We start from the raw sequence: 26,490 nt of genomic DNA on the forward strand, positions 1-26,490 counted from the left end.
CCTCCCTGTGCCACCCGGGTTTGGCCGGGTCTCGGGTGTTTTCCAAGTATGGTGGTGTCAGCCTGTTGGTCTTGTTGGTCCGCTTTCCTCCTCGTCGTGTGGTCTGAAGGGCTCTGTCCTCAGTGCCACATCCCCTGGTCTGTTTTGGTGGCCCCCGATGGGGTGAAGACGGCGATCAGCTCCCTCGCCTACCATTGGTATCCTGGCAGCAAGTGCCTGTCTAAGAGGTGGTTGTTGAGCTCTGATGAGCACAGTCTTGGCAGTATGTACAGAGATGAGGTAGACATTAAAAAATCATGTTAAACACTATTATACCATGGTATTGTTGAATACTTGTTTCTTATTCTATTAAAGAGCATTCCAGAGCATGTTGAATTTAAAACATTATTGGTAATGTTGTAGTCAATTTTCACTATAGCAAGCTTGGATTGATGGTTTGGTTAACTAAACTAGCAAGTCTGGTTGTTTCATTACCACAACGACTACTGGAGTAAAGTTGTTGGCTACTTCAGTTGATGTTGAACACATTTTTACTGGCAAATTGACACATTTCTAGTGGCAAATGTGTTGAATTATAGCCATGGTATAAAAGGGACAATCAACTCGGGGTTCTATGCGTTCTCTGAAAAATAATGGATCTCCTTGGAAGGTCAGAAAAACACATTCCACGTTGTTAATTTTTTCTCTTACTTGACCAATCAGTTCAGATAGAGCAGCTTGCTATTGAGAGCAGATTTAATCTGTATAGGAAATTTGTTATGAGCAAATTGTATTTTGTCATAACAGAATGGTTTAATCATAATGAAAGACAAACACACACACACTGTGCTACCAATCACAGTGTACGGTGTTTATTGCACACTGAGTGATTCCATGCAACTTATGTGACTTGCTACGTACATTTTTAGTCCTGAATTTATTTAGGTTTGCCATAAAAAAGGGGTTGAAAACTTATTGAGTCAAGACATTTCAGCTTTTCATTTTTATTAATACATGATAAAATGCATAATAAATAAATAAAAACAATTCCACTTTGACTTTATGGAGTATGGTTTGTAGGCCAGTGGCAAAAAAATCTAAATATAATCCATTTCAAATTCAGGCTGTAACACAACATTTTTAAAAAGTCAAGGGATGTGAATACTTCCTTAATAAAGCATTGTACATCAGAGGGTCATATGAAGACACCACAGCACTGTGGATTACACACATTTTTGCACACGACCAACATCTTTTGGGGGAACTAAGGAACTAAGTATTTTCTTTTTTAATTACGGCACCGTAATCCCCCCAAAAAGAGTTTAAAAAGCCATATCACCTGTTGATATTCTGTCGTACAAAGGCAAAATGCAGTAACTACACTTTTGGTCAACATTTAGTTAAGACTGAAATTAGGCTTTTTAGTATCTGTTTTATCTTGTGACAAAGTATGCAGATTCAATTATGTTCTGTTTCAGGGAAAATGGGGTGTGAAATTTTCAGTAACTACAAAATCCAAGTAAACACCAAGGCAAACAGCAGTAACTAATGTTACTGTACTTTGGCTTTGTTCCACTATGAAACTGATAAAAATGGCTTTAAAGTTTATTTGCTGTCCAACAAAATATGTTGTAGGTAGACACGTGACAATACCCCGATTTATTATCTTATTATGAAGTAATTGTTTATGCATATCAACCATGACCACTGATTTGACCTATGACCCCAAAGTCAAATAAATGACCATACAAAGCCAAACAGAAAAACAACAATAAAGTTGGATTAACACATTTAGATTGTAGATACTGCACTTTGCCCATATAGTTGTTTCAGGTCATACAAAGGCAGGGTGCAGTATCTGCATTTAAGGGGTCATAGGTCAAATCAGTGGTCATGGTTGATATGCATACACATTTTTGATATAAAGATGATACATAAAAAAAAAATCAAAATCAAATTTATTTATATAGCCCTTCGTACATCAGCTGATATCTCAAAGTGCTGTACAGAAACCCAGCCTAAAACCCCAAACAGCAAGCAATGCAGGTGTAGAAGCACGGTGGTTAGGAAAAACTCCCTTGAAAGGCCAAAACCTAGGAAGAAACCTAGAGAGGAACCAGGCTATGTGGGGTGGCCAGTCCTCTTCTGGCTGTGCCGGGTAGAGATTATAACAGAACATGGCCAAGATGTTCAAATGTTCATAAATGACCAGCATAGTCGAATAATAATAAGGCAGAACAGTTGAAACTGGAGCAGCAGCACGGCCAGGTGGACTGGGGACAGCAAGGAGTCATCATGTCAGGTAGTCCTGGGGCATGGTCCTAGGGCTCAGGTCCTCCGAGAGAGAGAAAGAAAGAGAATTAGAGAGAGCATATGTGGGGTGGCCATTCCTCTTCCGGCTGTGCCGGGTGGAGATTATAACAGAACATGGCCAAGATGTTCAAATGTTCATAAATGACCAGCATGGTCGAATAATAATAAGGCAGAACAGTTGAAACTGGAGCAGCAGCACGGCCAGGTGGACTGGGGACAGCAAGGAGTCATCATGTCAGGTAGTCCTGGGGCATGGTCCTAGGGCTCAGGTCCTCCTCCGAGAGAAGGAGACAATTAGAGAACGCACACTTATATTCACACAGGACACCGAATTGTACAGGAGAAGTACTCCAGATATAACAAACTGACCCCAGCCCCCCGACACATAAACTACTGCAGCATAAATACTGGAGGCTGAGACAGGAGGGGTCAGGAGACACTGTGGCCCCATCCGAGGACACCCCCGGACAGGGCCAAACAGGAAGGATATAACCCCACCCACTTTGCCAAAGCACAGCCCCCACACCACTAGAGGGATATCTTCAGCCACCAACTTACCATCCTGAGACAAAGCTGAGTATAGCCCGCAAAGATCTCCGCCATGGCACAACCCAAGGGGGGGCGCCAACCCAGACAGGATGACTACATCAGTGAATCAACCCACTCAGGTGACGCACCCTTTCCAGGGACGGCATGAGAGAGCCCCAGTAAGCCAGTGACTCAGCCCCTGTAATAGGGTTAGAGGCAGAGAATCCCAGTGGAAAGAGGGGAACCGGCCAGGCAGAGACAGCAAGGGTGGTTTGTTGCTCCAGAGCCTTTCCGTTCACCTTGCCACTCCTGGGCCAGACTACACTCAATCATATGACCCACTGAAGAGATGAGTCTTCAGTAAAGACTTAAAGGTTGAGACCGAGTTTGCGTCTCTGACATTGGTAGGCAGACCGTTCCATAAAAATGGAGCTCTACAGGAGAAAGCCCTGCCTCCAGCTGTTAGCTTAGAAATTCTATGGACAATTAGGAGGCCTGCGTCTTGTGACCGTAGCGTACGTGTAGGTATGTACGGCAGGACCAAATCAGAGAGATAGGTAGGAGCAAGCCCATGTAATGCTTTGTAGGTTAGCAGTAAAACCTTGAAATCAGCCCTTGCTTTGACAGGAAGCCAGTGTAGGGAGGCTAGCACTGGAGTAATATGATCAAATGTTTGGTTCTAGTCAGGATTCTAGCAGCCATATTTAGCACTAACTGAAGTTTATTTAGTGCTTTATCCAGGTAGCCGGAAAGTAGAGCATTGCAGTAGTCTAACCTAGAAGTGACAAAAGCATGGATTTATTTTTCTGCATCATTTTTGGACAGAAAGTTTCTGATTTTTGCAATGTTACGTAGATGGAAAAAAGCTGTCCTTGAAATGGTCTTGATATGTTCTTCAAAAGAGAGATCAGGGTCCAGAGTAACGCCGAGGTCCTTCACAGTTTTATTTGAGACGACTGTACAACCATTAAGATTAATTGTCAGATTCAACAGAAGATCTCTTTGTTTCTTGGGACCTAGAACAAGCATCTCTGTTTTGTCCGAGTTTAAAAGTAGAAAGTTTGCAGCCATCCACTTCCTTATGTCTGAAACACATGCTTCTAGCAAGAGCAATTGTGGGGCTTCACCATGTTTCATTGAAATGTACAGCTGTGTGTCATCCGCATAGCAGTGAAAGTTAACATTATGTTTTCGAATAACATCCCCAAGAGGTAAAATATATAGTGAAAACAATAGTGGTCCTAAAATGGAAACCTTGAGGAACACCAAAATTTACAGTTGATTTGTCAGAGGACAAACCATTCACAGAGACAAACTGATATCTTTCCGACAGATAAGATCTAAACCAGGACAGAACTTGTCCGTGTAGACCAATTTGGGTTTCCAATCTCTCCAAAAGAATGTATTGATCGATGGTATCAAAAGCAGCACTAAGGTCTAGGAGCACGAGGACAGATGCAGAGCCTCGGTCCGATGCCATTAAAATGTCATTTACCACCTTCACAAGTGCCGTCTCAGTGCTATGATGGGGTCTAAAACCAGACTGAAGCATTTCGTATACATTGTTTGTCTTCAGGAAGGCAGTGAGTTGCTGCGCAACAGCCTTTTCTAAGATTTTTGAGAGGAATGGAAGATTCGATTATCACTTACCTAACTACAACATATCTGGCTGGTTAGCAAACATATTTTAAAGCCATTTTTCTCAGTTTTACCATTGGTATAGTTACTGAGTTTTGCCTTTGTAGGGTAGTATTGTTTCATGGGTTCTTTATAAAAAAAATACATTTTTCCCACTATTTTATTGTTTTAAAGGGGTAATATACTGGGCTCGCTAAATGTACAGTAGCCCTTATCCAGCTATCCAGTTAGCTAAACACTCATTCAAATAACTCTGTGGGAAGCAAGGTTCCGTTTTGGAAGTTTACTTGAATCACAGTGTGAAACTGCAACAAACACAAAAATACATGTTTTCAGTTACAGTAGTATAGAGCACAGAATGTCTTCCACAATAACTGCACTAAATGTATGAAATAAGGATTAAGAGTGCTCAATCTAAGAGTCAAATATAAAATGAAGTTACTAGGATGAAACTGAATGCTTGATATTGTTCAGCTAGGTGTCCCTAGTGAGAAATAGCACTAAATTGAATGCAAGTAGCTAACAGCTAACTCAATTAATATTTTACAGAAACATGACAATTAAATGTGATAAACACTTATCTTGTGTTAATAAACAAATGTCCTTACAGACATTGCATTTTACAAAGCTTATAAAGAATTATGTTGAAAGATTATAACTACTCTGTCACACTTGCACATCTAAAACATTGCTTCCCTTCTGAAACTGCTTCCTTTCACATGACACAAACAGGTAAAAAAAAAATTCAACCTTGTAAAATATTTAAATGATGTTTTGACATGAGAGCTTCTGTCTTTACCTCCCTTGGCAGAACGGGAGCTTGTGGTCCTGCAAGGCCTGGAGGACCTGGACATACAGGAAGACCAGAATGCTGTGTTTGTAGTTGAGATCTCCCTGGAGGATGTGCCTGGAGAGTGGTTCAAAAATGGAGTGAGAATTACACCAACCAGCACCATCAAGATCCGCCAGGAAGGTCATCCTTACAGTTGTTATCATCTCTTATGACACGTAGTAACCATTTGGGGGTTTACACTTTCTAATAACCTTCATATGTAAGCCTTTATAAATTCTTATATATATTATCAATCCACATGCATATTAATGATTATACAAGTATTTATGTTTACAACTAATGATATATTCATTTATCAATAGTATGTGCTGTATTTATAGTTAGTAATGAAAGTTACTATAAAGTGTTACCTGCCTACCTTTGAAAACGTACATTATTCTGTTTTGGTCCAGTAAGACATCTGACTAGGATTTAAACATTATATCAAAGTCTGTGCATGTCGATCTGTAGATAGTGACAATACTTTCTATGAGCAACTCATTTATTTATACATTATAGGTATTTATATATGTTTGAATAGTCGAGGATCAGCTATGAGTGTTTAAAACAAATGTTATGATGCACTTTACCACCTATTATAAGTGCTTATGATACATTTTATAATGCCCTATGGGGTGACACTTGGCACCTTAAAGCTAGAATCCTTAGTCACTAAATGCATTTTTGGACTAAATTCATGATATATTCTTCAAGAATCAGTGGGTATACAGATATAACTTATAAATGCCTCATAAGCTTAGTTCAACTCATCATACCTCATCAGACCCCAAAATATGAGCTTGTTTTACTCCAATGTTTATAAACAACGTAAATGTAAACAAACATTTTATAGCCTCAAAACATGGTTAAAACTATACATTTTATATCATGTATGGTCAGTCCCTTGCATCCATAGCGGTCTAAGAATTTGGGAGTTGTTACATTTGTACAGCCCCAACCCTTAGCTTTTTAGCGAAACAGAGGCAGGGAAAGCGTTGTTATTGTTTAAATTAAGGATTCAGGCTTTAAGTGCATGTCTAATGCTTTGTAACATGTGGCTCTTAAAAACATGACTTTATTCTCAACACACTAAATATAGCCGGGAAAAAAACAAAGCTTCTATGGTAACTGATTTTGCATGTCTTTTTAGGGACCAAGCATTTTCTTCTAATGTGCAACGTGAGAGGAGAGGACTCCGGAGAGATCAAGTTTGTCGCCAAACACGTGGAATGCACAGCCTATCTGGAGGTGGAGGGTAATATGATTACTTCATCTTTGTATTCCCACTCCTTTCATACTTGTGTGGTTTTATTGAATGGATAGGCCAGTGAAGAGACAGGAAACGTAGGAGGAGTGCGAGTCGGAGGGGCAGTGGTTCAGATTTAAACCCCTGTCAACTCTGGTAGCACTAACCATTCTAGACAACCTCTTCTTTCCTGTACATATGAAATGTAGTCAAATCTCCTGATGTAGTGTAGGCAGGAAAATACTGGCCCACGTTTAAATATCAGGTAAACTCATCCCTGTAGTTCAGTTAGTAGCGCATGGTGCTTGCAATGCCAGGATAGTGGGTTTGATTCCTGCGGACAACTGTACGTAAAATATGCACTCACAACTAAGTTGCTTTGGATAAAATTGTCTGCTAAATGGCATATTATATATATGTATTATAAGCTGGATGGTTCGAGCCCTGATTGCTGATTGGCCGACAGCCGTGGTATATCAGACCGTATTCCGCGGGTATGACAAAACATTTATTTTTACTGCTCTAATTAGGTTGGTAACCATTTTATAATTGCAGTAAGGCACCTCTGGGCTTTGTGGTTTATGGCCAATATACCATGGCTAAGGGCTGTATCTAGGCACTCTGCGTTGCGTTGTACATAAGAACAGCCCTTAGCCATGGTATATTGCCCATATACCACACCCTCTCAGGCCTTATTGCTTATTTGTACCAGTCAAAAGTTTGAAGAGGTAACAAAATGTGGAAACACTGCGTATATATAGTAGTAACAAAATAACATTTTGGGGGAAAATGGCATATGGGGGCGGATATAGAAAATCTATGTCAATATCAGATGCTTTGTTCCCATTAGGATAGACCTACTGTACCAGTCAAAAGTTTGGACACATGTACTCATTCAAGTTAAAAAAAATATATTTACTATTTTCTACATTGTAGAATAACAATGAAGACATCAAAACTATGAAATAACACATATGGAATCATGCAGTAACCAAAGAAGTGTTAAACAAATCAAAATATATTTATATTTGAGATTCTTCAAAGTAGCCCCCTTTTGCCTTAATGACAGCTTTACAGACTCTTGGCATTTTTTCATGAGGTAGTCACAAGGAATGCATTTCAATTAACAGGTGTAGCTTGTTAAAAGTTAATTTGTGTAATTTCTTTCCTTCTTGATGCGTTTGAGCCAATCAGTTGTGTTGTGACAAGGTAGGGGTGGTATACAGAAGATATCCCTATTTGGCAAAAGACCAAGTCCATATTATGACAAGAAGACCTCCAATAAACATAAGAGAAATGACAGTCCATCATTACTATAAGACATGAAGGTCAGTCAATCTGGAACATTTCAAGAACTTTTGAAGTTTCTTCAAGTCACAAAAACCATCAAGCGTGATGATGGCTCCCATGAGGACCGCCACAGGACAGAAAGACCCAGAGTTACCTCTGCTGTAGATGATAAGTTCATAAAAGTTAGCAGCCTCAGAAATTGCACCTAAATAAATGCTTCACAGAGTTCAAGTAACAGACACATCTCAACATCAACTGTTCAGAGGAGACTGCGTAAATCAGGCCTTCATGGTCGAATTGCTGCAAAGAAACCACTACTAAAAGACACCAATAAGAAGAGACTTGCTTGGGCCAAGAAACACGAGCAATAGAAATTAGACTGGTGGAAATCTGTCCATTGGTCTGAGACTTTTGCTTCCAACCGCTGTGTCTTTGTGAGACGCAGAGTAGGTGAACAGATGATCTCCGCATGTGTGGTTCCCACCGTGAAGCATGGAGGAGGTGTGATGGTGTGGGGGGTCTTTGCTGGTGACACTGTCTGTGATTTATTTATCAAGGCACACTTAACCAGCATGGCTACCACAGCATTCAGCAGTGTTACACCATCCCACCTGGTTTGCGCTTAGTGGGACTATCATTGGTTTTCAACTGTACAATGACCCAACACACCTCCAGGCTGTGTAAGGCCTATTTGACCAAGAAGGAGAGCGATGGAATGCTGCATCCGATGGATGACCTGGCCTCCAATCACCCAACCTCAACCCAATTGAGATTGTTTGGGATAAGTTGGACCACAGTGAAGGAAAATCAGCCAACAAGTGTTCAGCATATGCAGGAACTCCTTCAAGACTGTTGGAAAAGCATTCCAGGTGAAGCTGGTTGAGAGAATGCCAAGAGTGTGCAAAGGGGGGCTACTTCAAAGAATCTCAATTAGAAAATATATTTTGAATTTTTTGTTAATACCTATGTTTTTTACAATTATTCTGCAATGTTGAAAATAGTAAAAATAAAGAAAATCTCTTGAATGAGTAGGTGTGTCCCAACTTTTGACTGGTACTGTAGGTAAATATTGAATTATTGATATTGGTGCCTGCCACTTGTCCAAATCAATTATTGTCAGGTCTCAGAACACACCTTGTGACACATTCAGAAATGAAGCAAATTTGTATTTTATCCTTGCAGAGCTTCCATTGAACATAACGAACCCTCTCCAGGACAAGGTAGCTCTTGAGAGGAGTCGTGCGATCATGGACTGCTCAGTATCCAACCCTCGGTGCAGTATCCGCTGGTACAAAGGCAGCAATGTCATCCTGCCCTCAGAGCGCTTTGAGATCTGCAGTGAGGGCTGCTATCGCAAGCTGGTCATTCAACAGGTGGCACTGGACGATGAGGGAACTTACAGTGTGCAGGTTGGAGAGCACACATGCTCTGCGAAACTGACTGTAGAAGGTAAGATAATCTATTAAAGTGTCAGTTCACCCCACAATCTAAGTTTGTCAGATGTTTGTCATGAACATTTTCCTTTGGTCAAAATGAGGCCACGTCCCACTCCATTTATTGTGTTGATACTGCCACAGTATTTGTCTCAAATTCAAATGAATAGAAATTGTATTCAGTAATACAGTAAGATCAGTAATATAAGTTAAGTTTTGCATCCCCCTAATTGTTAGGATTTGGGGAGAGTAGGCTGATCTTAGATCGGTCTAAGGGCAACTTCTACCAGGAGCGTAGAACGATTGGTATCCTGAATATCAGCTCCATCTATTGGGAACATGTCAGCAAAACATTCCTATTCATTACACACTGCCGCTCACTCAGTTCAGTATTTGATAGGATTATAGGTCAACTCTAGTTCTGTGCATTTATAATGCAGTTACTAAAGTACTATGTAACAACATTGTATCAACATGTTGTTCCTAGTGTACTTTGTGTTACTCAGGTATGAAAGTACAGTGCTATAAATTCAATTCAAGCATTGTTCCATGCCCCTTATCTGCAATTAACTTGTACAGGTGAGTCATTTGATTCTCATTTAATTCATCATATAATGAATAGAGTGTATTGTATAATCATATTTAACGGTATACTTAGCAAGGTGACATCCTCAAACACAACGGGGTAAACTCATACAACATGGACAACAGACTTCAAAACAGCCATTATTGGGGAAGGTGCAAATTGTGAAAGGCCAATTCTGGCAGTAGTTGTACATATGAATTTTGGTGACAATGTGGTCTTATGTTGTTTTGTAATTGATTATGATGCCATCTTGTTGAGTGTACTTTTAAGTGTTCCCTCAATGTATTTATCTTTCTCTGGTCAACGCAGCCCAGTCTCTCCTGATGGTGAGGGAACTGAAGAGCGTGGAGGTGGTTGCCCCGGATGAGGCCTGCTTCGAGTGTGAGGTCTCGGTCCCCGTCCTCAAAGCCCCAGTGTGGAGCCTGAAGGGGGAGGCCCTGCAGCAGGGGCCCAAAGTCAGCCTAGAGAAGATGGGCATGGTCCACCGCCTCACCTTCCGACAGACCTCTGTTGACATGAACGGCTTGGTGGAGTTCACATCGGGAAAAGCCAAGAGCAGCGCCGAGCTCCACGTCAAGAGTAGGCAAACCCTTTAACTTTTACATGTGATTTGGCATAACAGCGGCACATGGCGAGAGAAGTGTGACATACTGTAAGCTATGTTTGGTGTTTATGTGCAGTTCTCCATTGGCATTGACATCTAGGTCAGACAAGACGGAATGTATTTCCCGGTAGACGTCTAAGGCTATATTTACAGGCTGACAGTAATAAAATACTTTTAATTTTATAACATGGTCTAAAATTGAATAAGTATTATGTTCCTTCATCACGTTAAATGTAACCGATTGTACATACAGACCCCCTTTATACCTAAAATATAAATATTTTAATTCAAGCTAATTTCTCCTACTGTATCACTTGAGCCATTATGCGAGACTTAAGATTACAGGCTACTTATAGCATCCTTTACTGTAGTATTTATGCAGTTGCAACATTTATACTATATTTTGGATTATTGTTTTTCAGGAGACCGAAGCTCGGCTCTTATATTAGGATTTGGCTCATGGTGGCTACTTGAGGATTACTGGATGTCCCCAATTCAATTGAACCTGCATTGTAGTATTTATGCAGCTGCATTAAACTTGACAGTTTGTCCCTATTCAATCAAAACCATTGTGTTATTATTGTATTTCAGGATAAAATAAAACAAAAACAATTGTCATGCCAAAGAGATAAGGTGTGCTTTCAAAACTATGCACAACTCTAGATTTCTCTCATAGTTGTATTATAATTATATTTATTCTGCTATTTTGAGTTACGATATCACCCCAAACAGACCCAATTTAGATTACTTGAGAAAATATTTTGGATAGCATTTTTATACTTTCTGAACTTAAACAATATTTATACTGAACAAAATATAAATGTTTCATGAGTAAAAGATCCCAGAAATGTTACATAGGCACAAAATACTAATTTCTCTACAATGCACAAATTTGTTTACATCCCTGTTAGTTAGCAATTTGTTTTTGCCAAGGTAATTCATCCACATGACAGGTGTGGAATATCAAGAAATGAATTAAACATCATGATCGTTACACAGGGGGATAATTCTTGAACAGTTTAAGCTATAGACAAACTTTCATGTGTTCAGGCTATCTTAACTTCAAATCCCTTAAAAAACTTGTATCAACTATAACTATAGACATTTGTGTGAATTAGCATAACAAATGCACATTCTTGTCTTATTGGGGAAACCTGTTTACCATTTCGCTTGAATAGAACATACTGTACATATAGGATTGACAGTTCTGAGTATTTGTGTATTTTTTTTCTACTCTTCAACAGGTGATCCTTGACAGACGCAGTATCGTCGTGATGCAGTGTCAACATCAGAATGAGATGGATCGATATTTTATTCACCAATTTATTTGTGTTCATGTTTGTCATGTGAAATTGGAATGTATGGAATAGAATTGTAAGATATATTCCTGTCTTTAAAAAGGGGGTGAATATTGTGTCAAAATGAACAATAAGTTATTGAAATATTTTGTATAATTATTTCCCAATGCAGATACCCCTATTCACTTGAAACAATGTCCTCTAAAGAGGCTCTTGATAAATATCAACCAAAATAAGTACAGAGTTGACTAAATTGTCTCTCTGAATAAGAGCAAGTAATTCATCCATAAAATGACATGTAATATAAACATTTTCTGTAATATTAAAATGTGTTCTAAAGTCAATCGTAAAATACAGTTGGAGAATGCAATTGATTACAGGCGTGGGACCGAATCCTAACTTGAGATCCATGTTTGAGTGGCATTTGCTTGCAAATCTCACATAGATATGAATGCATGCTTTATGCAAAAGTCTGAGTTGTGCACTGGCATCCTATGTCAGAATTTGGGCCATAATGGCTACTTATAGCAAGTATTGAGAAACTGTAAGTTGTTTAGAAGTGACGAATCCTAACGAGCTACCAACTTTTTCACATAAATCTCCCTTTGACATCAATGCATTTATCTATAACTTTGAGATACACATTTTTCTCAAGTTAGGATTCAGTCCTAAGTTTAAAAATGTTCTTAAAAGGTTCCATTAGTTCTATTTACTTTAAGTGTCCATTTAGTCCGTCAATCAAGCTGTTTGAGGAACAGCGCCGTTCTCGCTCTCAAATTTCTTTATCATCATTACTTATAATTGCATAATTTCATTTGTATTTTTCATCACGTGTCCACTGTATAGACATTGTTTTTTACATTTTGAAGTTTTTTTGTGGAGGCAGAAATTCAAGCTACTATGAAGAATGGGTTCTGTCAAGTAGTATTGGCTTGTAATATAAATACATTGGGCCAAAATTGGTTAATTTAGAAAGGTAATTAATATTGATCATTTTATTAGATTATATTCAAGTTTAAATGCAGAGTTACCTGAATAATATATATTGTATTGAATAATTAATGAATATGGTTTTCATATGAAGTGAAGTCAGTTCCATATTCTTTTTTCTTTTCAATTTAATTTGTTTCCAACACCCCCCGCAATGTATTGAATTGCTCCATTAGTGTATGCAGGAATAATTGTAATGGGATATTACCTCTTTCAATAAATCATGCTTTATTATGGTAAAGTACAAATCGTTTTCTACTTCTTTCTATACTTAAAATTGACAAGCAGCTCTTACTCATTCAAACACTTGATTTAGCTCAAGTTTCTTTACTCAGATGTCAACACTTTTGCATGCAGTGAAACAAAACAGAAAATTATTATAGTAATTGAAAGATTTTTTGTATCGAAAGATGTCTATCTTGTCAAATGAATGCTGGTAGGTAAAGCAGACTCGCATGCACAGACAAGTAGTCACGTGTAACCAAGCACGGCAGGAAGTGTCATAAAGTAAATTAGGATCTTTACAAGGCATGTAATACAAGGAGCTATGAAAAATGCTCCCCACTCAACTGACTGTACAGGTTGAATGACTACTACATTAGACTTGCAATATGATATCACATATCAAAAAGGTCAAGTACAAGTACTTGTTAAAAACCAAATGTCACACATACATCTCCAGCATATGGATTACAAACCATTTCCCCACCTGGACAGCGTACTACAATTATTCCAAGTTAGCACATATTATTTTTCCCATATCAGTTAATCTACAATATAAAACATGACATCTTTAACATAAGTAAAACAAACTATCAAAACAACTGGCTAACTACTGAAAGCTGTCCAAATCTTCTCACCACATCCACATTGGCACTTGTAGTTCTAACCATCAGATATTAGGGCTGAAAGACCCATCAGTCTATGGTCATTCTGTCCAACTACAAGGCATGTGGCCATTGGACTACTTTCCACTCTCTGGTCACACAGGTATGCCATTGTCTATCCGTATACAGGGATGTATATTCTGGGATGTGGAATTATGAATGTTGCAGATAGAAATACAATGAATAGAGCTGATAATATACAGCGCATTCGGAAAGTATTCAGACCCCTTGACTTTTTCCACATTTTGTTATGTTACAGCCTTCTAAAAATCGATTTAAATAGTTTTTTTAGCCTCATCAATCTACACACAAATACCCCATTATGACAAAGCAAAATCAGGTTTTTATAAATATTAGCACATTTATAAAAAATTTAAAACTGAAATATCAAATTCACATTAGTATTCAGACTCTTTACTCAGTACTTTGTTGAAGCATCTTTGGCAGCAATTACAGCCTTGAGTCTTCTTAGGTATGACGCTACAAACTTGGTACACCTGTATTTGGGGAGTTTCTCCCATTCTTCTCTGTAGATCCTCTCAAGTTCTGTCAGGGTTGATGGGGAGCATTGCTGCACAGCTATTTTCAGGTCAGTCCAGAGATGTTCGATCGGGTTCAAGTGCGGGCTCTGGCTGGGTCACTCAAGGACATTCAGAGACTTGTCTGAAGCCACACCTTCGTTGTCTTGGCTTTGTGCCTAGGGTCTTTGTCCTGTTGGAAGGTGAACCTTCGCCCCAGTCTGAGGTCTTGTGCGCTCTGGAGCAGGTTTTCATCAAGGATCTCTGTATTTTGCTCCGTTCATCTTTCCCTCGATCCTGACTAGTCTCCCAGTCCCTGCCGCTGAAAAACATCCCCACAGCATGATGCTGACACCACCATGCTTTACCATAGGGATGGTGCCAGGTTTCCTCCTTCCCCAGATCTGTCTTGGAGCTCTACGGACAATTCCTTCGACCTCATGGCTTGGTTTTTGCTTTAACATCCACTGTCAACTGTCGGTCCTTATATAGACGACAGGGTGTGTGCCTTTCCAAATCATGTTAAATCAATTCAATTTACCACAGCTGTACTCCAATCAAGTTGTAGAAACATCTCAATGGTGATTAATGGAAATAGGAAATAGCTTAATTTTGAGTCTCATAGCAAAGGGTCTGAATACTTATGTAAATAAGGGAATCTGTTCTTTATTCTTAATACATTTGCAAAAATTACGAATAAAACAGTTTTCACTTTGTCATTGTGCGGTATTGTGTGTAGATTGATGAGGAAAAACAATTATTTTCACTAGTCGCAACAGTCACAAAGTAAAAATAGGCTATATCGTACAAATCTATGAAAACTAACAATAGCTTTTTTGGTCATTTAAAGTTAGGCTTTTAGTTAGCAATTTGGTTGGGTTTGGTTTAGGGTTAGGATTAAAAACATTATACATTTTAGAAATAGGTGGGTTAATTACTTTGTGGCTGTGGTAACTAGTGAAGACCAAGGCAATTCGAGCCTCACTTGATAATGTACAGTACTCATTTAAAGTAACTGCCCAGTGTTTCCAGATTTCTATGAAATATAATTACTATAACCTATAATTACTTACAATATAAGTGAAATAGTATTCCTTCCAAAAATGTTTTAATTCAGTATGTTGAAAAGCAGCTTTTCTGTGTTGGAATGGTATGGGCGTACCCCACCAACAGAATGGTGTGGGCGTATATCGTCATTCAAAATATTAATGCAAGTAGACCGCTGACTGGCCAGCTCATCCTCCTCAAGACCGCTGATTGCTCTGCTCACCCTCCTCAGGGAGATTATATTATGTTTCTATGAGGAAATCACAAGCATTATTTAAACGGTCTGTTTGAGACATACATTTGAGGTGGGTCTTTTTCTTTTCTCCAATTTATGCTTTGGCCACAAATACGAGTATAAGACAAGCCAACAGCATTAATTTGGATATGAGTTAACAGAATATTAACTTTTAAAAGGGAAATTCTCTGGGCAGTTACTTTAAGTGAATGATTGGCAAATCATGAATAAGGCATTCTGTGTGTGTAATACATTTCAAACGGGCATAAACACTTCACTGATATAATGGCTAAATATGTCATCATAATGTGTCACATCATATGTCACATCTGATGTGATTCCAGTTTTTATTCAACTTGATTAATGATGAAAAGAGCATAACGAGATATAATAAATTGCTGTTACAGTTAATATCAAATGCTGATTATTTCACTAAGGTGAACATTATTGCTGTATCTTTTTCAAATCTGATCTTAAATCAGCTGACATGGAATAAAAATACAAACACATACATACATGTGCATGTGACAGCTTTTCCAATGTTCAAAATATGCTGATTTGCTGTGTTGCTACATAGTGCATCCTTGTTGATAATCGTACATCCTTGACACAATCACAAGTGTGTATGTTGTAGTGAATAATTTACTAAAATAGTATTGAAGGTTGAAAACACTCGATATACAGTAACGTCCGGGTAAGGAAAAATGGTTAAATTCAAAAATAATATACTTGCGGTACATTAGGACATTTTTGGAAACAGTCTTTAAACGACTGGTTTGAGTTATCTTGATCTCAAGATAAACACCCTCAGTATTTCATATTGTATTCACCAATTGCTTTGCAAAATTACTTTATTGCCTGCTTAAATGATCACCATCCCAAGAAAAAGGGCTTTGTTCAACCTTCTCTTCAGGAGGAAAAGTTGTAACCATGAGGGGATTAATGCATCAAAATTTAAAAAATGACTTATAACACTCCTTTCGATGTTTGTCATGAAGTAGTTCCTCCTAGTTCTGTCTCTGTGCCAAACTGAGTGGCCTCCATGACGTTGTGTGTGAATGGAATTCGCTGGGTGACAACGACCGAGAGACACTAGCTGGTCCTTCTAGTGGGAAGAAACTTGAAGCTTGTTAACCACCAGCCTCCTCCATGGCCCCCGTGGTGAAAAGTTGCAGCCGGTGTTTGATTACACACTAGCTTGCAGTCCTCTGCTGCTTGAGCATATCGTAGACATTGTCCACTTTGCTTAGTCTCTCGAAGAACGGGATGAGATCTAGTAGCTCTGTGTCAGCCATGTCGTCAAACCAGGATGCAACAGGGACCTGTGTGTGTGAAGAGGTGAAGTCATAAACAAAGTCAGGTTTAGACACAAATCTATGTGAACCAGTGATTTAGTTATATCGAATACCCTTTATTTACATTTAGTAATGGTATATGCGGATATGAAACTAAAACATAAATTGAAACATAAGTTGACCTATTCATAAGAATGTAAAAATCCACATTATTATGAATAGGTCATATATTGAAAATACATTTTTATTGACTTTAGACAATCCACGAAAGCACTACATCCCCACCAGAAAGTATGGGTCGAGAAGGTGCATGCTGTTCGGGACATTTACACCCATCTCACATTTCTCCATTTGAGCAAATTCTTTACCTATATAAGCACCAAAATGACATAACTATGGAAGCCACAGACATTATTTTGGTGCAGAGAAAAGATAAGTTATATCACACATGCTGTTCTGAAAAAATATACAGAAACAAATCTGTCTAAACCAAACACAATGAGTCAAAGTGATAGTTGATGAATGCTTTCAATTCTGCATGATTATAGCAAGTTTACGAACAAATTTGTTATATTAGCTATGCTGACAATGACGTTACTTTAGCTAATATGGTGACAACGATGTAGGCTGTGTGTAGCGGTTGGGCTTGGAAAGGTTTTTTCGTCTGGCCACATACAGCGGCAGGGTAGCCTAGTGGTTAGAGCGTTGGTCTAGTAACCGAAAGGTTGCAAGTTCAAATCCCCGAGCTGAGAAGGTACAAATCTGTCGTTCTGCCCCTGAACTGGCAGTTAACCCACTGTTCCTAGGCCATCATTGAAAATAAGAATGTGTTCTTAACTGACTTGCCTAGTAAAATAAAAAATAAAAAAACAGCTGATATGTTGTGCATTGAAGTCAACAAGTGAAGGGGTGAGAGGAGGAGAGCGCATAGATGCAAGAAGGAATATAACGTGGCTGCTATGAAACTGTGTTTATGTGTGATCAGTGGTGTAATCATTACACTGATTCTGTTGAAAACATTTCTTAAATGGAAGCAAACCCAAACAAAACAGGGATAAACATACATGAATTTGTCCAATAGAAACAGGCAAGAGTGTGCAAGACAATATTGAATGTCACTGTCTGTCACCTCAATTTTGTCTTTCAACCTGTGTGCACCTATGTTGTAAACTTTTATTCATAGGCTAGGTTGTAGCAATCTCATGGTGGCTATAGGGAAATTAGAGTAGAACCTCTCTCTGTTACATTGAACTGGGTGAATGGAATATGAATCAGAGTTATCCAATATGCTGTAATAGAAATAAGTCCATGCTCATAAAAATGTTGTCCTCCCTCATCTTAAATGACACTGATCGCCACTGCATTTAGTTATGGTAATTCATTTTAACAGAACATACAATTCCTGTAATAAAGCAGGGAAAACATAATTCTAAACAGCACACCTGATGAGAGCGGTACCATATGTGACAGATGAAAATCTCTATTAGAAACTTATAAAAAGGGGGAATCTAAAGATGCGACAACGAGGACGGGTTGCTAATATGACTAGGATTGTGCCTTTGGCTTCCGGACAATGAAAGAAAGTATGAACCAATAGAACAGGAGAGAAATGACATAGCGGTGGGTCCAATAAGCTAGGGAACTAAATTGAAATAAATTTGCCAAAATTATATAATTACTCCTGTCTGTAAAGTAATACAGAAATTCATTCAAAATACTTCCCCAGAAAGCATCGCTTAGCCATACAGGAATCAAGGATAATTAGCTTCTTTAAGACAATACAGTGCCTTCAAAAAGTACTCACACCCCTTGAATTTTTACATATTTAGTTGTGTCTGAAATTAAAATATATTATTACATTTAGATTGTTTGTCACTGGCCTACACACAACACCCCATAATGACAAAGTGGAATTATGTTTTTCATATTTTTTTTTACAAATGAATAAAAACTGAAAAGCTGAAATGTCTACAGTCAATAAGTGTTCAACCCATTTGTTATGGCAAGCCTAAGTAAGCTAAAGAGGTAAAACTGCTTTAACAAGTCACATAAGTTGCATGGATAGTGTCTTTGTCTTTCATTATGATTCAACCATGCTGTTACGGCAAAATAAATATTTGCTCATAATGACTTTCCTATACTGATTAAATCGCTTACCTGCTGTTTGGTGAAGTAATTTAATGTTGAGGTTCAGAAGTTTATTTTGCTGGTTGGAAGAGTGGAACGGAAGGAAACAAAATAATGTTTCTGTTCAGAACGAAACGAAACAATTGAAAATCATTTTGGTTCCAACCCCATTGTAAAAATGTTAAAAGCAGACATTGAATATCCCTTTTAAAATGGTGAAGTTATAAATTACACCTTGGATGGTGTATCAATACACCCAGTCACCACAAAGATACAGGCTTCCTTCCTAACTCAGTTGCCAAAGAGGAAGGAAACCGCTCAGGGATTTCACCATGAGACCGATGGTGACTTTAAAACAGTTACAGAGTTTAATGGCTGTGATAGGAGAAAACTGAGGATTGGTCAGCAATATTGTAATTACTGCACAATACTAACCTAATTGCCAGAGTGAAAAGAAGGAAGCCTGTATAGAATAAAAATATTCCAAAACATGTCTCCTGTTTGCAACAAGGCACTAAAGAAATACTGCAAAAAATGGTAATGAAATACAATGAAAGTTTAGATGGATCACCATATGGTGGAAGGAGAAGAGATGACTAGAAACGAGTCGGTTGGCCGTTTTATGTGTGGATTAATTGTCGGAGTAGAGGTCGATGTGCATTTCAGGTAAAATAACAACTCAATGTTGTTATCCCAGGACAAATTAGCTAGCAACAGCAAGCTAGCTAAATCGGACAAATTAACGTTAGCTAGCAAGTGCAAGTTAACTAGCTAAATTGCCATATATGTTTAATGATTTTCGACCTGTCCCCAAATGAATGTCATTGGGTTCAGAGTTTGTTTGGATATTTTAACCTGCGTGACGTGATCGCGTTTATTTTAGTGTGGGGGGGCAAAATACATTTATGCACGATAGCACACGATGGCGCATGTATGTTTGAGTACCACTCTCCATTACTGAGTACCACTCTTCATATTTTCAAGAATAGTGCTGGCTGCATCAAATTACGGATATGCTTGTAATCGTTAAGGACAGGGGAGTTTTTTCAGGATAAAAAAAATACAGAATGGAGCTAAGGACAGGCAAAATCCTAGAGGAAAACACGGTTCAGTCTGCTTTCCACCAGACACTGGGTGATGATTTATCCTTTCAGCAGGACAATAATCTAAAAGACAAGGCCAAATCGACGCTGGAGTTGCTTACCAACAAGGCAGTGAATGTCAAGTTAAAGTTTTGACGTAAATATACTTGAAAAACTATGGAAAGACCTGAAAATAGTTGTCTAGCAATGATCAACAACAAACTTAAACAGAGATTTAAGATATTTTGGCATTGCCCTCGCATTAGTTGAATATTTAACTTTGAATATTTAATATTGAATATTTAACTCAGATGTATATGACTGACCAGGTGACAATGCTTTTGAAATTAAACGGTTCCATGAAAATGTCCATATGAAAATCATAACTGGCATGCAGATCGGTAGAAATGGTGGGATAAATTGTAAACTTCCCCAAACTGGAAACACATGCGCTGCTTATGACGAATGTATAAAATAATTGCCTCCACTTTTCCATAGTTGGAGTTTGTCTATAGGCTACTATGAATCAAGGGAAAGCATGCCTCATAATATGAAGTAAAACATACAGGTTTCAAAGAATTAAGTATGTTTTGAAAATGCATACTGACTACAGCTCACATGTTGACACGCGGATAGCCTGTTGCCTGCACTTACATTGTGAATGGGAGGCGCACATCAATTACCAGTTGAGAAAAACATATATAGTAGCTCTTTTTAAATCGTGCGCCAAAACTGCTAACACATGGTTGCATTTAGAAATGGTTGCACAATGAATGGGCTTATAAATGCACATGCTTTACTCCAGCAGCAACCAGCTAAGGAGCTGCAGGAGAATTCCCACTGTGCAGGTGTGATAGTTGTGCTGGATAAATTAGATAGAAGACAACACAATTATGCAAATGAACCTATTGACCAAGCATGATGGTCAAATGTATTTTCATCGACTGGTTTTGCCATCAATTATTTTGCAATGAGATATTTTTTCTCCTGGTCATTTTGGCTTGCAACAGTTTTATTGATTGGCTTTTCATTTTATTTTATTATCGGCCAAAAGCCGGCTAATGGAAACCCTGCTCCTGACATACCAAAGTACGAAAAACGTTACTCACTCCCAGGAATGGCTAATTCTTGAAATTCCATTGGTCTCTACCGATTTAGGTAAAACGTCCTTTAGTTTTTACGTGGCACATATATGGAATACATTTCAGTATACTCTAAAATTGGATGCACTAGTGCCTTTTGGTCATTTCAGCACATTGTTAAATGACCCGTTTACAGAGAAATGTATGTGTTTTTTATAATAGTATTTCTCCCTCTCCCGCCTTTGATTTTTTGTAATATTTGTGTCACTAATTCCCTTTAATGTACTTTGTATTGTTGGGACTTGTATTGGGACTTACATGATTAAATAAAGGTTTAATTATAGACACGAAAATAGATAAAATTCACAAATTAACTTTATAGGTGCAACAGTTTTTATAAAATGTATAATTTATCACTCTCATGTGCACATTTCCATCTGCTAAGAAATAAAGATGCTTTCTGACAATGCTAACATATTTTTTACCTGAAGCTCAGAGTTCCATAACACTGGGTTGGTTGCTCGGCAACAACACAGTTGCTAGCACCATGCTGCCAGTCATAAGATGTGTATTCAAATAAACCTGGGCTAATGTATATCTAGCTAGTTATATGGTGCTATTCAAGCTGAGGTTAATCAATAAATACAAACAGATATTTTGATTAGCTAGGTAGCTAACATTAGATAGCTTGTACAAAGTCCAGCAGCCATCTTCTGTAACACCAATCATCTGAAAGCTAGATAGCTAACAAACAGGCAAATAAAGGTAGCTAGCCAAATAATATGATTTTGTTTCGATTAGCTAACATATCATACTAAATGGAGTGTCTCAGATTTACTGAGATAATAATACAAAATGATATGAGATCAGGTTACAGCAGCATACAGTCAAAAGAAAATTAAATGCTAACTTGGTTAACTACTTGATTAAATGAGTCTGTTGTCAACAAATCAACTGTTTTAGATGTTTTATATTTTAACAAAGCAAGATAAATCAACATTACTGGGTGAATGAAGATTTTCTTGGGGGGGCCGAACGCTTACAGACATTTAAATGGTCTGTTGAAGAACAGGATTCAGAGTATAATGGTTAGAGTTCTAACCTGTGGATCAGAACATTGTAAGTTTGCCTCTTGTAGGAGATATTTTGACCATTCTTTCGTTAAATAGTTTTGACAGCACCCTCCCGACACACAAACACTTATTTAAATGTATTAGGTGGCTCTTAAAAAGAGCCTTTGGGTTCGTGGAGAGGCAAACAAGTGGCACTGAGTGTTATGGTGTATACTACTGTGTGCAGCTTGCTAGAATGAAGGATAGACCAGGGCCTGTATCCACAAAACCTCTCAGCAAAGGTCCTAGGAACCCTGTTAAAACCAGTTTTAAGACCACAACAAAATACTCTCAGCTCAGAGTAGCTTTTAGGATGATGTTAAGACACTGCTCAGACAAACTTTGAGCCAGGAGTAAAATTAACTCCTAAAAGTTTCTCAGCTGGTAATCACGACAGTTTGAGGTACCTCAAAGGAAAGATAGTGATGACGCTCATTGACCTGTTGCAAATGACGGGGAAGAACCAATCACGATGAGGCTTTGCCAGCTGTGAAATGTATAGCATGCTTCAGACCACCACGGTGAATTTGACTGTACAGTACATCAAATGTTGCAATGGTAAAACGTTTTAAATCATTTTCGCCTGACACGATCACTTTGCCTATTCTTTATTCTTGCTTAATTCTTGAAACTCCCCATCCCGGATCCGGGATTGTGACTGAAGCCTCAGGCTCATTAGCATAACGCAACGTTAACGATTTCTGAAAATCGCAAATAAAATTAAAATAATGTGTTTGCTCTCAAGCTTAGCCTTTTCTTAACAACACTGTCATCTCAGATTTTCAAAATATGCTTTTGAACCATAGAAATTGACTAATTTGTGTAAGAGTATGCAAAGCTAGCATAGCATTTTGTGTAGCATGTAGCACGCAACATTTTCACAAAAACCAGATAACCAAATAAATAAAATCATTTACCTTTGAAGAGCTTCTGATGTTTTCAATGAGGAGAGTCTCAGTCACATACCAAATGCGCAGTGTTTCCTGAAAGCGTCTGTGTGTTGGAGAAATCGTTCCGTTTTCTACATTGCGTCTGGCTACCGAAACTAACCGAAAATGCAGTCACCTACAACGTGAAACTTTTTCCGGATTAACTACATAATATCGACCGAAACATGGCAAACGTTGTTTGGAATCAATCCTCAAGGTGTTTTTTCACATATCTCTTCATTGACATGCAGTTCGTGGAAGCTTGCTTTCCTCTCTGTGTCCCATGGAAAAATACTGGCAGGTGACTTTTGCGCACCAATTTCGGGGCAGGACACCGGGCGGACACGTGGTAAATGTGGTCTGTTATGGTCAATCTCCCAATGATCTGCCCACAAATACGTCACAATGCTGCAGACACCTTGGGGAAACGACAGAAAGGGCTGACTAATTCCTCTTGCGTTCACAGCCATATAAGGAGATCTTGAAAAACAGAGCCTCAAAAATCCTTGTCATTTCCTGGATGCCATCTCATCTTGGTTTTGCCTGAAGCTCACGTTTTAGGGCACGCACAGAGAAGATATTTGTATTTTTGGACACGTCAGAGTGTTTTCTTTCGAACGGTAGCAATTATATGCATAGTCGAGCATCTTTTTGTGACAAAATATCTTGTTTAAAACGGGAACGTTTTTCATCCAAAAATGAAATTGCGCCCCCAGAGCATCAACAGGTTAAAACTTCTTGGTGACAGGTGGGCAGTATTGAGTAGCTTGGATGAATAAGGTGCCCAGAGTAACTGCCTGCTACTCTGTCCTAGATACTAATATATGCATATTATTAGCAGTAATGGATAGAAAACACTGATGTTTCTAAAACAGTTTGAATGATGTCATGAGTAAAACAGAACTCACATGGCAGGAGAAAACCTGAGAAAAATCAAACCAGGAAGTGGGAAATCTGAGGCTTGTAGTTTTTTTTAAACTCAGCCCCTATTGCAGATACAGTGGAATATTGGTTATGTTGCACTTCCTAAGGCTTCCACTAGATGTCAACAGTCCTTAGAACTTTGAGGATTCTACTGTGAGGTGGGGGCTCATAAGGGCTGTTTGAGCCAGATGTCTGGCAGATTGCCACAGGCTCTGAGACATGGTCACGAGAGAGTTAGCTCTCGTTCCATTGCTTTTCTACAGACAATGGAATTCTCCGGTTGGAACCTTATTGATGATTTATGTTAAAAACATCCTAAAGATTGATTCTATACATAGTTTGACAAGTTTCTACGGGCTGTAATGGAACTTTTTGAACTTCTCGTCCGATGTTCGGCGGGACCTGAACGCGCTTTTGGATTTGTTTACCAAACGCCCTAACAAAAGAAGCTATTTGGACATACAGTGGGGCAAAAAAGTATTTAGTCAGCCACCAATTGTGCAAGTTCTCCCACTTAAAAAGATGAGAGAGGCCTGTAATTTTCATCATAGGTACACTTCAACTATGACAGACAAAATGAGAAAAACAATCCAGAAAATCACATTGTAGGATTTTTAATCGTTTTGTTGACATTGAAGCAGAGTTTACCCTTGTTTGGCTCCTGTGTTGAGGATCAGCGTAGCGTAGGTGTTGTTGCCTAACTTCGCCACCTGCGGTCGGCCCGTCAGGTTGTCCAGGACCCACTTGCACAGGGTGGGGTTCAGAGTCAGGGCCCAGAGTTTAGTGATAAGCTTGAAGGTCACTATGGTGTTTGAGGCTGAGCTGTTGTCGATGAACAGCATTTTATCATAGGTATTTCTCTGGTCTAGATGGGATAAGGTAATGTGCAGTGCGATGGAAATTGCAGTGCGTCATCCATGGACCTAGCCTCACAAAGTACTTCATGATGATAGAAGTGAGTGCTACAGGGAAATAGCCATTTAGTTCAATTACCGTCACTTTCTTGGGTATAGGAACAACAGTGGACATCTTGAAGCAAGTGGGGATAACAGAATGGGATAGGGAAAGATTGAATATGTACGAAGACACTCCAGCCAGCTGGTCTGTACGCGACTTGGGATGCTGTCTGTGCCGCCAGGGGGTTAACACACGTAATATGTCTTACTCACGTCGGCCACAGAGAACGACGTGGGTGGTGGCCCACGTCGGCAGCACTTGATGCGGGCGAAGGAGGTGTTTAACTTGTCCAGGAGCAAGACATTGGTGTCCGTGACGTGGCTGGTTTTCGTTTATAATCCATGATTGTCTGGAGTCCCTGCCATATACCTCTCATGTCTGAGTCGTTGAATTGCAACTCCACTTCGTCTCTGTACTGAAGCTTGCCTCTTTGATTGCCTTACGGAGAGCGTAGATGGACTGTTTATACTCGTCCATGTTCCCAGTCACCTTTCCATGGTTAAACACGGTGGTATGCGCTTTCAGCAAAAGCTGCCATCTAACCATGTTTTTTTGTTTGGATAAGTTCTAATTGTCACAGTGGGAACAACATCCTCTATGCACTCCCTGATGAAATCCATTACCGAGTCAGTGTATACGCCAATGCTATTCCCGGAGCAAAATGAAACATATCCCAGTCTGCATGATCAAAACAATCTTGAAGCATAGATTCGATTGGTCAGACAAACGTTGAACAGTCCTTACCACGGGTACTTCCTGTTTAAGTGTCTGCCTATAGGATGGGAGGAGCAGAATGGAGGAGGGATCTGATTTGATGTGTTGATAAAACTTCGGTAACGTTTTCCTCAGAACTGCTTTATTAAAGTCCCCAGCTACAATAAATGGAGCTTCAGGATATTCGGTTTCCAGTTTGCACAAAGTTCAGTGTAGTTCCTTGAGAGCCGTAGCGGCGTCGGCTTGAGGGCTGTTGAACAGCTGTGACAATGACCGAAGAGAATTTTCTCGGTAGGTAATGCAGACGGCATTTGATGGTGAGGTATTCCAAATCGGGAGAACAAAATGGCTTGAGCTCCTGTACGTTACCACAATCACACCTTGAATAGTTAATCATGAAACATACACTTATGCCTTTCTTTTTCTTGGAGAGTGCTTTCTTCCTGTCCAAGTGATGTACGGACAAACCCGTACCTCAATCATGAAACATGTCTAAGTGTTGCAATAAATGGGACAGGGATGGAATGATTAAATGCTAGCAATTACTGAGAGATTAGACGGAATATAGATGTACCACATTTAAACATGTGAAAGCAACAGCAACCATTTCAAAAAGAGAACAAAGCACTCTCCACGGGCGAGAGTTTGGAGTGCACAAGTGGATAGAAAAGCCTTTGGTGCATTTTCGCCACAGTGATAATTAATTTGATCAAAAAACACCAAATGCATAAGTTTCATAAGTAAATTACTAATTCCAAGCAATTTTGACATACCAAAATACCATTAGGCCTATGCTGGCAATTGTTGCTTGATGCCCTATTGCTGGTGGGCTTGCAAAGTAAGC

General features: G+C 38.9%; 1 protein-coding gene and 1 pseudogene across 1 annotated transcript in view; one reads left to right on the forward strand and one right to left on the reverse strand.

Annotated features, from left to right (window-relative positions):
* The window catches only part of LOC135547080 (obscurin-like protein 1), a 74,097-nt gene extending 61,118 nt beyond the window's left edge, over positions 1-12,979 (forward strand). The window contains exons 19-23 of the mRNA XM_064975734.1: positions 5,270-5,431; positions 6,441-6,545; positions 9,009-9,275; positions 10,155-10,424; positions 11,694-12,979. Coding sequence (XP_064831806.1) covers positions 5,270-5,431; positions 6,441-6,545; positions 9,009-9,275; positions 10,155-10,424; positions 11,694-11,704 — 815 coding nt within the window. The 3' untranslated portion in view covers positions 11,705-12,979. The remainder of the gene's footprint in view (positions 1-5,269; positions 5,432-6,440; positions 6,546-9,008; positions 9,276-10,154; positions 10,425-11,693) is intronic.
* A 3,603-nt stretch (positions 12,980-16,582) lies between these two features.
* The window catches only part of LOC135547778 (carboxy-terminal domain RNA polymerase II polypeptide A small phosphatase 1-like), a 48,357-nt pseudogene continuing 38,449 nt past the window's right edge, over positions 16,583-26,490 (reverse strand).

This window comes from Oncorhynchus masou, chromosome 10 (genome assembly GCF_036934945.1).
Source record: "Oncorhynchus masou masou isolate Uvic2021 chromosome 10, UVic_Omas_1.1, whole genome shotgun sequence".
Taxonomy (NCBI): domain Eukaryota; kingdom Metazoa; phylum Chordata; class Actinopteri; order Salmoniformes; family Salmonidae; genus Oncorhynchus; species Oncorhynchus masou.